The following is a 16326-nucleotide window of genomic DNA, read 5'->3' as shown; positions in this document are numbered from 1 at the left end:
CTCCAGACTTTCGTTGCAAGCCAAGCGCCAGTTTTTGCGATCCTGGGATCCCCCGAGGCTCCCCTCCATGGGAAACCCCACCTCCTGACTTCCGCAAAAACGCGATGCTGTAGGGAAATCCCAGGAGGGGAAGCCCAGGATCGCAAAAAATGGGCAGAGTTGGGGGGACAAAAACAGGGAAAAAAGACTCGTGGAGCTCAAGGGAGGAGAAAGGTGTGGGGGAGATGAAGAGAGTGGGGTGGGAAAAAACGGGAAGAAAAGACTCATGGGGCTCAAGGGAGGAGAAAGGTGTGGGGGAGATGCGGAGAGTGGGGTGGGAAAAAACAGGAAGAAAAGACTCATGGAGCTCAAGGGAGGAGAAAGGTGTGGGGGAGATGAGCAGAGTGGGGGAGGGACAAAAACAGGAGGCAGGGACTCATGGAGCTCAAGAGAGGCTCTTTTCGTTGGGACTCCCTCCCCCCACTCCGTTCCCCTCAGCTTTGTCTAGCCACCGCTTTTTTTTTTTTAAGCCTTAATATTTTGGATTCTCCTAATGGGCTTGCACACATTATTGGCTTTTCCATTGATTCCTATGGGAAACATTGTTTCATCTTACGAACTTTTCACCTTATGAACCTTGTCCTGGAACCAATTAAGTTCGTAAGATGAGGTATTACTGTACTATAAAATACAAGAATATCTTTGATCTCAGTTCAAACCCAATGTTAACTTCTTATGAGGTATATATTACTGCCTTTACAAACACACATGCATTTAACTCCATCTGTAACTGAATGTGTTTACTGCGCAAATCCTAACTCCTGCATTAATAATCCTATTTCAGTCATAGAAACATAGAAGATTGACGGCAGAAAAAGACCTCATGGTCCATCTAGTCTGCCCTTATACTATTTCCTGTATTTTATCTTAAAGTGGATATAGTATGTTTATCCCAGGCATGTTTAAATTCAGTTACTGTGGATTTACCAACCACGCCTGCTGGAAGTTTGTTCCAAGTATCTATTTACTGTTGCAGTAAAATAATATTTTCTCACGTTACTTCTAATCTTTCCCCCAACTAACCTAAGATTGTGCCCCCTTGTTCTTGTGTTCACTTTCCTATTGAAAACCACTTCTCTCCTGAACCTTATTTAACCCTTTAACATATTTAAATGTTTTGATCATGTCCCCCCTTTCCCTTCTGTCCTCCAGACTATACAGATTGAGTTCATTAAGTCTTTGCTGATAAGTGTTATGCTTAAGACCTTCCACCATTCTTGTAGCCCGTCTTTGGACCCGTTCAATTTTGTCAATATCTTTTTGTAGGTGAGGTCATTAAGTGCTATTTTTTATATTTTCATTAAGTCCTATTTGTAGTCAACATGCTTTGGTTTATCTGTGTATCACTTTGAGAAATTATTTTAAGTATATTCCATGTTTTTTATTGATTATGCATTATTAAATCAGTGTCATCCTCATAGATTTTTCTTCCTGATGGTCTGTTTTTCAGATATTCAAAAAGTAACCATCATCATTGCAATGGACTCTACCTACCTTGTTGGTCATCTTTTTCTCTTTCCTTCTAACTTTACCTCTTAGGACATCTAGGTTTTTCACATAATTTGATCATAACAGACTCAAACTCAACCCTGATAAGACGGAGTGGCTGTGGGTTTTGCCTCCCAAAGACAATTCCATCTGTCCGTCCATTACCCGGGGGGGGGGAATTACTGAGCCCCTCAGAGAGGGTCCGCAACTTGGGTGTCCTCCTCAATCCACAGCTCACATTAGACACATCTTTCGGCTGTGGCGAGGGGGCCGTTTGCCCAGGTTCGCCTGGTGCACCAGTTGCGGCCCTATTTGGACCGGGAGTCACTGCTCACAGTCACTCATGCCCTCATCACCCCAAGGCTCGACTACTGTAATGCTCTCTACATGGGGCTACCTTTGAAAAGTGTTCGGAAACTTCAGATCGTGCAGAATGCAGCTGTGAGAGCAATCATGGGCTTTCCCAAAAATGCCAATGTTATACCAACACTCCGCAGTCTGCATTGGTTGCCGATCAGTTTCTGGTCACAATTCAAAGTGTTGGTTATGACCTATAAAGCCCTCCATGGCACCGGACCAGATTATCTCAGGGACCGCCTTCTCCTGCACGAATCCCAGCGACCAGTTAGGTCCCACAGAGTGGGCCTTCTCCGGGTCCCGTCGACTAAACAATGTTGTTTGGCGGGGCCCAGGGGAAGAGCCTTCTCTGTGGCAGCCCTGGCCCTCTGAAACCAACTCCGCCCGGAGATTAGAATTGCCCCCACCCTCTTCACCTTTCGTAAGCTTCTTAAAACCCATCTCTGCTGTCAGGCATGGGGGAACTGAGATACTCTTTCCCCCTAGGACTTTACAATTTATGCATGGTATGTATGTTTGTAGGTATGATTGGTTTTAAAATAAGGGTTTTTTAGTTGTTGTAGTATTGGATTTACATGCTGTTTTTATTATTGTTGCTAGGCGCCCCGAGTCTATGGAGAGGGGCGGCATACAAATCCAATAAATAAATAAATAACAAGTCTGGCCATTTGGGGAGAAGGCACAATTTTGCATTTATCATTTGTTTGATGATTCTTTTTGTTTTGTTTTGTTTTCTTAGCTGTCCATGATATTGACTGAGCTGGAAAACTTTCCAACACTAAAGTTCAAAGTGTTGGTGCTCTTTCTGTCCTGCTTCTTTGAAGTCCACCTCTCATTTCTACGGAATGTAACAGGGAAAATAATTCCCTGCACAATTCTGATCTTTGAAGATGTAGAGGCATCACAGCTTTTAAGATACATAAACCCTGCAGCTTTGCACCATTAAAAACATTTTTTTAAATCCACTTTTAAATGGTTCTTGTAGTGTAAATGCATCACTTGATACATTAATAACTTTTCATATTTCTAGATAATAAGGAAATAACAGTCTGAAAAAAAAAGAGTGAAGTGTACATATTTTTCTGCCACAATAATCCATCGTATATATATAGCCAAAACCAGATATAGTACTGTTGAGGATTAGGAAGTCCTTAATTTTCACAGTGTGAAATACTTGTAATTATGATTGTATTTTAGATCCATAAAATCTAAGTTAAGTAAATCTACACTTCATTGCTTGAATGTTGCCTCACCTGCCTAGCAATAAGAGAGCATCTTCACACAAGGATAATTACTGTTTGATGACTTGCAGGTGGAAAAAAGTCATATTTATCTCTTCAAACTTAATTCATTCTAATAGATGACATTTATTTTTTCAACTGTATGTTCTTCCTTGACAGACATACCTTCACTAGGCACAATCATGAAATATAAAACAGTCCACGAATATGAAACCTTTTGAGAACATTAGAGATAAAATGGAGTAAAGATGAAGTAGATCAATGAAATCTGGATTGTTCCAACCCTTCTCAAATTGTTTAAATATTTGGAAGAAAACAAGAGGTAGCTAGCAAGCATGGAAAAATTGATATATTTTTTTCTCCCAGGTTTTATGTAAAAGTAAACTCTATAATGGAAAGGGAAAATTTTAGAAGACACGGTTTGGAAATGAAGAATATAGCTTCAGACTCATCAATGTTTAATTATAACATTGATCATACAGTCAGCCAAATATTTAAGATTGCCATTTTTATCCACCTCTTGAGTCCTTTTTAAGGACCTGGGATGAGTAGAAGTTGTTGTTTAATGGTATTAAAGGTATTGTCTTAGGATATAAGCCAGTGATTGTGAACCTATGGCACATGTGCCATAGGTGGAACACTGAAGCTTATCTGCTGGGACATGAGCTGTTGCCATAGCTCAGATTCAATGTGCCTGTGTATGACAGCCAGTATATTTTTGGCTCACACAGAGGCTCTGGGAGGGTTGTGGGTGCTGCAAAGTCCCTGAGGAGAACTATGTCTTCAAAGGGACTTAGAGCAACCCATCCATGGGGGGGTCACTCACAAACGCGAATCCTAGAAAGAAAACTTGGACACATTTCTCTCCGGGTGAAATGACACAGTATTGAGCTGTGCACGCCCTTTTATTGGGGGAATATGCAAATTAGGCATGATTATATGTACATGTCAAGTGATATACAAACATCCAATAATGTAACTCTAAGATATGACACAACTTCTGAGTCCTTCCTATATACATATGGCACATAACTAGTTTCTACTGAACAAATGTCTCTCATGGCCAATTTCCTGGGTCCCTTTGTTGTTAATACAGCTATCTCCTGTTTACCACAAAGCAAGGTCTTTTATCGCACTCTTCGTCCTGTTTACCCCAGGGAATGTAAATTGTGTCTTTTGATCACACAGTTCTTTTCCTGTTGACACATTCTTGTTATTCAAGGAGAGCCACTGAATCTTTTTTATGGCCAGTCACTTCCTAAGCAGAGTTCACCAGAAATGCAGACTCACTTTGTGATCTACGTGCAGTCCTGTTCCTGGCTAATGGAATCGGAGTGTATAAGGCATTTGTTGTTCGAAGTCCAGATATCAAATCCTATCCTAACATTATGCTATGGCAGTTACAGAGGGTGGTTTTGGCTTCCAGAAAGCTTCTGGGGGGATGGGGAGCCCTTGGAGCCTGGGGTGGGCAAAACACAAGCCTACTGGGCCCACCAGAAGTTAGGAAACAGGCTGTTTCCAGCCCCCAGAGGGCCTCTGGGGGGGGGCAGGGGAAGCTATTTAACCCCCCCCCCAGACATTGAATTATGGGTGTGAGCACTCACGTACAAACAATAGTACACACAAACATTCTTTTGGCATCACTAATATAAGCTGTTTCAAGTAAAGCTGCCATTTGTAACTGACTTTGGTGAATTTATCCATGCTGATGATTTTCAAGTGGTGCTCCAGATGTTTTGGAGTTGTATCCAAGAAGCTACCTTTGCTTTCTTTTGCCACAGTCATCCTACTTCTATTTTCAGGTTTTTGCGCAGTTTATGGATTTTTTCCGTTCTTTCTCTTTTAATCTCCAAATACTTTGAAATCCACTGTCCAGGATTTTTTTGTCTTTCTTTTCCACAACTGTTAAGTCTGTGGTGTCATATGGCAGGTGCTTGTCTGTTTGAATCGTAAAGCCCCAAAGCACTTTAGATTCTTAAGTTTCTATTACTTTGTATTCTTATTTTTCCTTATCCAAGAAGAGAACATGGAAAAATTTAAAATAGGGTTAAGTGAAGATATATTGTAGAACAAACAATCTGCAAAAACAATATATGCAAAAATCAAGAGAAAGTTTATTGAAAAAGATAAATAGAACCAATACAATCATCTTGTACTGGATCAATTGTCCCTCATATGATTTTACCAGGACTTTCCAAATATAATGACTTCAACAAGGTACACTGATGCAAAGCATTCAACTTGCTTGTGGATTTATCACCTACTTGACCATTGTTGCCTTTTAAATATAGAAAATCTGCAATTTCCCCAATTAGCCTAAATACAGAGACTGCATCTAAAAACAATGTCGTAATTAGCTGTTGTTTATTACTTGGTAGCTGTCTCTAAATATGACAATTAGATGATTCTGTCCTTCATTTCTGATTGTTGGGCATCTAGAATAACATTGGGACTGTATGCCTCTTCAGTTTTGCCTCCATATTTTGTTTTAAGCTTGTCCCCTCTAATTGCTCACCTGTTTTGAAGCAATTCCACAGTTATGAACTTGCAATTATTTTTACTGTTGAAGCATGCTGCTCTACACCAGTGTTTCCCAACCTTGGCAACTTGAAGATATCTGGACTTCAACTCCCAGAATTCCCCAGCCAGCATTCACTGGCTGGGGAATTCTGGGAGTTGAAGTCCAAATATCTTCAAGTTGCCAAGGTTGGGAAACACTGCTCTACACTAATGCTGGGATTGTTCTAATTTGACAAGAGTAGTCATTTTCATTTCAGATTGCTTCCCTCTCCTAGACTTTTTGCTAAGCTAATGACAACAAATCTAGTTGGGTGTCTGGATTCTCATAGATTTACCGGTATCTTCCTGTCACCCTTTCTTCCTAGCTACTTACATCTATTTTGGTCCACTTTGTGCGCCAAGTTATATACAATTCTGGTATCAAAATGTATTGCTGCTTCATCATGTTAACGTTTCAGTAAAATAGGGAACATTCCTCTCTAACTGGATGTGCTCATGATTTGAAAAACAGTCAGCTGCAAGTAGTAATAGTTTATAATAGGTTATATTTGGAATAGACTTTTTAAGTCTTATAGTCCAACCCTCTTGTTCAAATAGGAGGCCTTATATTATTTCAGACATCTCCAATGGTGAAGCACCCACAACTTATGAAGGCAAGCTGTAACTTTCAGAAAACATAGCATGTAGATTTCAGAATATGCAGATGTTTTCATCTAAACTCCTTAAAACCCACCTTTGCCGTCAGGCATGGGGGAACTGAAACATCTCCCCCTGGGCACGTTTAATTTATGCATGGTATGTCTGTGTGTGTGTCTGTTAGCATACGGGGTTTTTAAATGTTTAAATATTTTTAAATTTGTCTGATTGCTTATGATTTGTTTCTACATGTTGTGAGCCGCCCCGAGTCTTCGGAGAGGGGCGGCATACAAATCTAAGTAATAAAAATAAATAAAATAAATAAATATATTTACCAGATGCATAAATGCACTCTTGATCTCTCATATGTACAATATAATTTTCATTCTAGGATTTTGCTCCCTTCATTCTGCAGAGCAAAGATCATTGTTTAAATGAAATTCATTACATTCCTCTAATTTCTATAAATATCGAATATCTATATTTCACAGTAATAGATAGAAACATCATTTCCCAATCATTCCAAAATGATATAACTAATTTTGCTATAGTAGAAGTGCATTGCAATATGTATGTTAATGTTAGTTTAATGCTATTGACCCAGGCCTGATCCCTGATGCTTGCATATACTGTATGCATGATCTGTTATTGTTAAAAGCTTCAAGACTGTTTAGTGTCTTGGTCTGATAGCCATGCAAGTGCTAACACAAAAGAAAACAAGATGAAGTAATGCATTAGTTCCTTTGCATATTATTATTCATATCTAGAAATATCACTGAAATGAAACGACTAAGGTGGTATAAAATTAACCTTTATTTATAATAGTTGTCATATTGGCTTATAATTTTCACACATAGTATTTTATTATCTAATAAATTATTACCTTTTATTTGTTTAAATTACATTGGTACTTTGATATTTGTCCCTAATTGCTTCCAGGAGACATGATGAATACTAAATTGGATGACTGTCAAAAAAACCATGGGACTTACTAATTGACCTTTTGTTTTGGCTAGGAAGGACTTCCTATCTGTCCCCTTTCCTATGTCAGCAATCTTCCCAGCATAGCTTACTTCCTGCCCACCCTTTATGGCTGTCCCCAATTTCATTTTGCAGTAACTTTCCCAACTTAACCGACTTCCTATCGACACATTGTGTATAGCCCCACTTCCTTTTGCAATGTGAAGTACTAAACAAATGACGAGTACTACGGCAACATTTTTTGACTCAAAATGTATTGGGTACCAAATTTGATATGTTTTGAAGAGCCAAGTACTGGGTATCACTGTAAAAGAGTTTGTGCTTGATGGCTCACATGGAATAGCAGAAATGTTGAGGAACTCTGATATACATCATGGTGTCATTATACAAATAAGTAGATAAATAAATAAATATAAAAACTGTTCCCTGTTTCTCCCCAGGTTAATAACTACATTTTAATGTTGTTCACAGTATAAAGGTTAATATATGCAAGGCATTTAAGAGAATGTATGATTAAATCAAGTTATTCCATGAAAGTCTAAATAAGAAGAGCATTAGAGTCATTGATATTTTCAGCTTTTGTACAACATAGACAATGGATTTCTTTGATCGTGTTTGGAGAACTATATTCTATGCAAAAGTGCTTATTTAAATAAAGAGTAGTGTTGTTTTGCGATATTTATTTCTTGACCTTTTTTATGAAATTACATAAATGTTAAGAGGGTACATAATTGGTTATTGAGACTGCATCTTAATTGCTTCTGAGCAAATGCAGCATAAAATAATCGGAATAACTTTCATTTAACACAAGACTTTGAACTGAGCTATAGCCACTTTAAAATTGATCGGGATATTGACTATTCTGTCCTGTCCACTTCAGAGAACTAGAATCTTAGTAGCTTAGATAATTGGAAATGCACAGCTTGCTGCAATAAAGCCAGGAAGATAACATATTACTTTCTCAATTTAGCTTTGACTCTCAAGTTCAGCTCCTTAGTCTGATAAATGTCAGTCCTTAAACATACATAGCCCAATAATAAGCTTATCTAAGTGATTCTTTACCTAGTTGAAAGCCAGTTTCATTGTGGGTTAACACACCAGTCTAGAAATTGAAAGCCATGAGTTCTAGTCCCAGGTTAGGTTTGAAAATTGCCTTTGTAATTTTGATCCAGTCAGTCTTTCTCAGCCCAACCCCATTCACCAGACTGTTGTTGTGGGGAAAATGGGAAGAGAAATGAATGTTAGGTATCCTTGCCACTTGAGATTTAATAAAAGCAATAAAGGTGGGAAAAATCTAATAATAAAGAAATAATTTTTGACAGATCTTGCACTGCTACATAATGGAATTGTGCACCAACAAACAATCTTTCAAAACCTGGTGCACCCATATCCTTCATTGCATTCGTCGTAACTATAAGTCACTCATGCCCTCATCATGTCGAAGCTCGACTACTGTAACGCTCTCTACATGGGGCTACCTTTGAAAAGTGTTCGGAAACTTCAGATCGTGCAGAATGCAGCTGCGAGAGCAATCATGGGCTTTCCCAAATATGCCCATGTTTCTCCAACACTCCGCAGTCTGCATTGGTTGCCGATCAGTTTCCGGTCACAATTCAAAGTGTTGGTTATGACCTATAAAGCCCTTCATGGCACCGGGCCAGAATATCTCAGGTACCGCCTTCTGCCGCACGAATTCCAGCGACCAGTTTAGAGTGGGTCTTCTCCGGGTCCCGTCAACCGAACAATGTCGCTTGGCGGGACCCAGAGGAAGAGCCTTCTCTGTGGCAGCCCCGACCCTCTGGAACCAACTCCCCCCAGAGATTAGAATTGCCCCCACTCTCCTTGCCTTTCGTAAGCTGCTTAAAACCCACCTCTGCCGCCAGGCATGGAGGAACTAAGATACACTTTCCCCCTAGGCCTTCACAATTTTATGTATGGTATGTTTGTATGTATGATTGGTCTTTATATAATGGGTTTTTTAACTGCTTTTTTAGTATTGGATTTTGTTGTACTGTTTTACTGCTGTTGTTAGCCGCCCCGAGTCTGCGGAGAGGGGCGGCATACAAATCCAATTAATAATAATAATAATAATAATAATAATAATAATAATAATAATAAATAATAATAATTCACTGAAATTTTAAATATTATTACTTTGTTACATTAATACTTTTTTATATTTCATATTTAATATAACTAAATTTATATTGTAATTCAGTATAAATAGAATAGAATAGAATAGAATTTTTATTGGCCAAGTGTGATTGGACACACAAGGAATTTGTCTTGGTGCAGATGCTCTCAGCGTACATAAAATAAAATATACATTTGTCAAGAATCATGTGGTACAACACTTAATGATTGTCATAGGGGTCAAATAAGCAATTGTATCATTGATCTTATTTATATATGTTAGGCTGTTTTATAAATGCATTTAACTTTGTCTTAATTTTTGCTTTGTTTATTGTCAATACTTGCAATAAATTGAATTAGAAGATGAATCTAAATGGAAGATTCTTATCACAGGTAAAATAGCTTTTATGAGGATTCTGACTTGAGGCTGGTAGATTTCAGGTTATTTTGGCCAGTCCCTAAAGCAGAAATATTTTCTCGCAAAGCAAGATATATTCAAAAGACAGGATAAAGACCAATATATCTCAAAGTATATCAGGGTAGAAACTTCTGTATTTTCTTTTTAACTGCTACTCTTTGAATTGGAAAACTGACAGGTCTTTTCATGGATAATGAAAATGTCTGGAGTTTGTTTGTAAGATGGTGTCTTAAATCTTTATCAGTCAGTTATTATCTCTATGGGCCTCAAACTGTTTATCAGAAACTTGATCGAGTTTCATAGCCAGAAGCATAGCATTCTCATATTCCATCTACTGCAGAATTCAGACTGATTCTATAGAACTGAAATTTCTTCCCATAAACCGGCAGTGATGGCAAACTGGACATGTTCCCAAACCTCTTGGTGGTGCCGTAGGTGATACCACCTTGTTTTTCACTTCCGTGCATGCGCAGAAGCTGGGTTGGTGGGTTTTTTTTATTCTGCACATGTGCAGAAGCTTGGTCTTGAGCACTGTGCATGCGTGCATTCATGCACGAAGCCTGAGGAAGTGAACCGGTAGGGAGGTAAATCAGGTTGTAATCTTGATATATTTTTAAAAAAATAATAATGAAAGAAAATGTCTTCCTTCCTTCCTTCCTTCCTTCCTTCCTTCCTACCTTCTTTCCCTCCTTCCCTCCTTCCCTCCCTCCCTCCTTCCTTCCTTTCTTCCTTCCTTCCCTCCTTCCTTCCTTCCCTCCTTCCCTCCTTCCCTCCTTCCTTCCTTCCGTCCTTCCCTCCCTCCTTCCTTCCCTCCTTCCGTCCCTCCCTCCTTCCTTCCCTCCTTCCTTCCTTCCCTCCTTCCTTCCTTCCTTCCTTTCCTCCTTCCTTCCCTCCCTCCCTCCCTCCTCCCTCCCTTCCTTCCCTCCTCCCTTCCTTCCCTCCCTCCTTCCTTCCCTCCCTCTCTCCTTCCTTCCTTCCTTCCCTCCTTCCCTCCTTCCCTCCTTCCCTCCTTCCCTCCTTCCCTCCTTCCTTCCTTCCTTCCTTCCTTTCCTCCTTCCTTCCCTCCTTCCCTCTTTCCTTCCTTCCTTCCCTCCTTCCTTCCCTCCTTCCTTCCCTCCTTCCCTCCTTCCTTCCTTCCATCCCTCCCTCCCTCCCTCCCTCCTTCCTTCCTTCCCTCCTTCCTTCCTTCCTTCCTTTCCTCCTTCCTTCCCTCCTTTCCTCCTTCCCTCCTTCCTTCCTTCCTCTAATAAGGGCTAGTCTGCAACATATTCCTTCACTGCTTTTCGTTTAGTGTTTATTGTTCATCTGAAAAGACAGACGTTGCCTGCTACCAAAAATATCTTCATTCAATTCTAATTTAAATTGACAGTGATATGATTTCAACTGACCTGTATTAAAATCCAGAAAGAAAGGGCTTCAATCATATTCTTTTTTCGGGGATGTGCTGCATTTTGCTAGAGAAAAAGAAGCCTCTACTGTATTTATTACCTATTAAAAATTATTAATTTGCTGCTCTGTTGAAATTTGCAGTGTCAGTATCCTCTCTGAGAATTATTGTTTTATTATTATCCTAATTACCTGCTGTCTCCAGATACTGCCATGTCCATTATTTAAACTTTTTATCTTTCTAATCAATTGTTACGTTTCAGGTGTTATGCTGTAAATAAAAATAGTAGTTTAACCATTTTTAAGAAAGCCTCTAGGCACATAACTTTAAAAAGAATTATGACTATACCCTAGGACTTCTTTAAAACAAATGTGCAATTATTTAGAAAAATAAGAAAAAAAACACCAATGTGATACAGGGTTAAGGAAATGTGCTGTGCCATCAGGAATAATTCATTCACAAATTAGTAGTGTTGGGCGAACCGAACCCACAGAAGTCGGGTCCGTACTGAATTTTGTGGTGTTCGGCATGCCGAACCCAAACCTGATTTTTTTTAAAAAAATTGTGCTTTGGTTCGGCGTTTGTGCTGAACAACGCGAAAGCCAGCGCCCGGCTGTCATCTGCTGAGAAGAGGAGGAGGAGCTGGTCAGGAGGCTGGGAGGGAGGGACAAAAAGAGCTGGGGAATCCCACAAAGAGATTCCAAGGGTAGAGCTTTGACGTCACGTATACCGGCAGGTTGCTAAGGATGCCAAGGTGATCACTTCCTGGATTCCATGGAATCCAGGAAGTCATCACCTTGGTGTCCTTAGCAACCTGCTGGTATACATGATGTCAAAGCTCCGCCCCTGGAATCACTTCGTGGGATTCCCCAGCTCCTTCAAAGGGAGATCCTTTCACGTAAAAATATATATATATATTTTTACGTGAAAGGACCTCCCTTTGCTTGCGGTGCCGCCGTGGCATCCTTTTTCGTAAAAATAAAAATAAATAAAAATTAAAAAATCCGTAAAAATAAAAAAACATGGGATTCCGGGAGCGGAGCTTTGGTACCACGGACTGTTCGGTTTCAGGTTCGGCCGAACTTTGTGTGAAGTTCGTCCGAACTTGCCGAATCCGAACACCGTTGGGTTTGCCCATCACTACAAATTAGTATACATGTTTTATCTCAAAACAGACCATGCTAGAAGGCTGAAAGAATAGATGACGTTTCCAGTTCACCTTCTGCTAATAGTTTTTTTTATTGTTTTGACCAGCAGCAATCTTTATCAGAATGCATATATCATAGTGCCAATCCCATGTGTTGTGACTTCTACATTACATAATTATTTGTAGTGTGTAAAATAAGGGTCAGTTTTGAACCCTTTGCTAAGCATGGTATTTATTCCCAGGCATGCTTTATTTAAATATTGTTCTTCTTATTCATCAATTAACCTTCAACTCCATGTTCAAGGAAAACATTCTGTTTTAAGATTATTCAGTTTATTGATTTATTACTCTAAACCAACAAGCTTTTTTCCCATTGTGCATTCATTTTTGGAGACAACTTGTAAAATTTACAATCGCTCCAGTCCTAATGTCATTGCATCCTCTAAGGTATTGTAGTTTGACAATTTAAGTATCTGCCATACTTCTGTCTGGATAATTTTTAACTATGGGTATTATGACAACTGTCAACTCTTAAGGTGGATGAACTGTGGCCATTTTCCTTTTTGTAGTTCTCCAGGGCCAGGGTAGGCAAAGTTGGCTCTTCTATGACATGTGGACTTCAACTCCCAGAATTCCTGAACTAGCATGATTGGCTCAGGAATTCTGGGAGTTGAAATCCACAAATCATAGAAGAGCCAACTTTGCCTACCCCTGCTCTACGGAGATTTGTCTTCTTATTGCTTCAGGGAAGGGGTCCGGGTTGTAGAGATAGCTGGTTGTTGTAGGCTAAATAAAAATATTTCCCTGGAAATAAAATAATGTTGGTGGAGGCATTTGAAAGGTGGAGAGTGAGGTCGTCTAGCAACTAGACTGAATGCTGATTGGACCATGTGACTGGAGACTGGTGGGGGAGTGACAAAGTTTTCCAGTTTTCACCAGGATTGTGCCAATTTGATATATGCCAATAAAATGTTCTTTGAAGAATTTGCCTGCCTCTCAGTTCTTATTAAGTGAGATATATTACTTGGAACCCTGACAACACCACTGTTTGAAGATCCTTAATATTTCACCTAAACTTCCTAAAAATGGAGGAGTAGATCTACAGTAAGAACAGTGTGGGTTCAAATATGGTATCCCTGTTCAAGGATGTAAATTTATTCCATCTCGAATTTAACGTTCATAAAAATCTAAGGCACCTATCACAGATAAAGCACAACAACATTTATCAAGTGTTTATTGAAACTGTGAAATCACCTTAACACCCCCCTCAGGTATGATATAAATACAAATGGTTTCATTTCTTTTATGCACTCAGAGTTATATCAGAGAAAGTTTAATCTTCAAATGAAAGTCATTACATGAAACGTTTCAAAAATAAAATAACATTGATTTATTTATTATAGTAATTGCAGAAGTTAAAATATGATATTGCTTTTGTATAATGTATCAAATTATATCTGCTTTTTAGTATTTGATCATCAATATCATTTGCTGGTTTGTACATGAATAAATGGGGATATGATTAAATGGGGATGTAGTTAAAAACATGTAAGTTTGATTATTAATGTGTAATATAATTTTTGCCACCAGCACTTTCTTTTATTTCATGTTATTAAAATGGTAACAACTTCCCATTTAAATCATGATATTGGCTTAAAATGAGCGTTATATTTCCAGAAACTTCATGATAGCATGGGTAAAATACTGACCATTTCTTCCATGAATTTTGTCTTAGAGGAATGACTCATTTATCTAACTAAAATGAAAGAGTCTTAAAAGAACACAACTTTTATATAATATAAAAGACCAGGTTGCTCATTGAACAATGCAGTATTACAGACTTACTCTGTCCACAGCCTAGAGTTTGATCCTGATGGGCTCAAGGTTGAGTCAGTGTTCCATCCTTTATAAGTCAGTAAAATGAAAATCCAGATAGTTAGGAGCAATACGCTGACTCCGTAAACCATTTTGAGAGTACTATACAGTATTATGAAGCAATATATAAGTCTAAGTGCTATTGGTAGTGCTGTATAATAAGCCCTGTTATACCGTCTGAGCATTTGTTTGAATGATAAAGAAAAAAAATTGTAGTCATTTTAAGTAAATTTGTTTTTGTTTTTGTTTTTTTCATTCTAGGTTATTCAAATTAATTTTGAAGAATTTGATCTGGAAATTGGCTATGATACACTAACAATTGGGGATGGAGGTGAAGTAGGTGATCCTAGAACTGTGCTCCAAGTGTAAGTCTCCATAGTCTCTACCCTGATGAAATAATAGTTTGTTCACATCTCACCAAAGACTAAAGAAGAGCAGTCCTCCTATTCACATGGCTTATAAATGGTAATATAATTTCAGATTCACATGACAATGTATAGGAAAACAAAATAAGTTAAGGTTAAAATAAAGATATCACATTATCTTTCTGTTGGCTGTAACTCTTAACCTTAACCTATTTTTAAGCTGACAAAATACATAAAATAACAGAATAATCTTTGGGATCCATGATGCTCTCCAAGATTGGTTGCAGACATTTCATTACCCAAATAAGTAACATCATCAGTGCTTGAGCAATCTCTCCATCCTCCAATTACATCACATATTTCCTTCAACTTCAAGTACAGCACATATTTCAATACAAAATGGCAGACATATTACTTAAGTGATCAATACACCTTAAGTTAGTTATATGTTATCTTGCAGAAAATCCTGAATTAGTTATATATAGCCTAGGACAACTTACCATGACTGCCTCGGCACAGCCAACTCAACGAAGAACAACTGGACACAACAAATTTTCAGTGGGACAACTTGCCATTGGGCAATTCAAAATGGAACTGTGTTTAAATGTCAACCCCAAAGGGGGAGATTGTTAGTACAAGGCACATGGTTGTTAGGGTTTGCCATTGTAAACTATCTATTGTAGTCTCTTGTATTTTCACTTTAAATATTTTGGGCTGGTTCACCATAATGATGCTTTAACGCTCATTCACTTTTGCTTTGCCTTCAGGGGGGAGTGTATTTGCCTAGTGCTTATTATATTGTATGGCTTAGTGCTTGTTATGGATGCATGATAAGTATACTGCATGATAAGTGTACTGTTATCTGCCTCTCTTTGACATTATTTTAGTATTTGTCATTCAATCTTAATTTGTCCTTCCTTTAGCATCTTTTCTTTAATTATTCTATCCCATGGCATTTTGACCACTATAGAAAATTTTGTTCCCTCTATGCCAATCTTGGATTTTACATAGTAAAAAATGGGGATAGCAAAAATGGCCTCTCCCTTTTTGCCCCCATTTCAATATGGTTTTTTTCTGCTTTATTGGTAAATTTGCTCAGAGTTGTCAAGAACCTGGACAGCCTCTAAGTTTGGAAATAAAATAAAAATAATATTTTAATAACATAATAATAATTTGATTTCCATTTTCTAAATAACCTCCTTTTCAAAAGATAGGCACACCTATTCCTTGGAAATGCACATTATCCTTCTACAGTTATGTCTATTGTCCACTGTTCTGTGTTCCAAACTCTTATCTCTTTGTTTTAATTATTTTTGTTAAATGGAAAGAAGAATTATAACCTTTCCCTATCCATTTCATATAAATATACTGCATTTATATTAATGAATAAGAACAGTTAATTCCTATTTCTCACTGCACATTTTCCAATGAGACAAGAAGATCATTTTATTACAATTTATCAGAATATTTTTTTAAAAAAGAGATTCCTTGCATTCAAAGAGGGAACCCCGAACGTTGGCTTACATCCCTTTCATAGTTTACATAACAAAGAAATCTGAAAGAGGGAAATTGATAACAACACATGTTTATTAAAATGAAGTCTGAAGTCTGAGAGGTAATAAATTGTAAGAAGAAAGTTTGTTTAGGGTTCACAACAGTGATAAGCCAGACCCCAATTTGTAGTAACTTGAACTTTTCTTATCTGGAACTAGTGTCCAGCTTGTTTGTCATCTTAGGAA

General features: G+C 38.2%; 1 protein-coding gene across 1 annotated transcript in view; it reads left to right on the top strand.

Moving 5' to 3' along the window:
* Window positions 1–16326, top strand: part of CSMD3 (CUB and Sushi multiple domains 3) — a 615639-nt gene that overhangs the window by 277282 nt on the left and 322031 nt on the right. Inside the window, 1 exon segment of the mRNA XM_070748648.1 lies at window positions 14484–14587. Within this exon segment, the coding sequence (XP_070604749.1) occupies window positions 14484–14587 (104 nt within the window).

Source organism: Erythrolamprus reginae, chromosome 3 (assembly GCF_031021105.1).
Source record: "Erythrolamprus reginae isolate rEryReg1 chromosome 3, rEryReg1.hap1, whole genome shotgun sequence".
In the NCBI taxonomy this organism is placed as follows: domain Eukaryota; kingdom Metazoa; phylum Chordata; class Lepidosauria; order Squamata; family Dipsadidae; genus Erythrolamprus; species Erythrolamprus reginae.
This window is presented reverse-complemented; position numbering and strand designations above follow the sequence as displayed.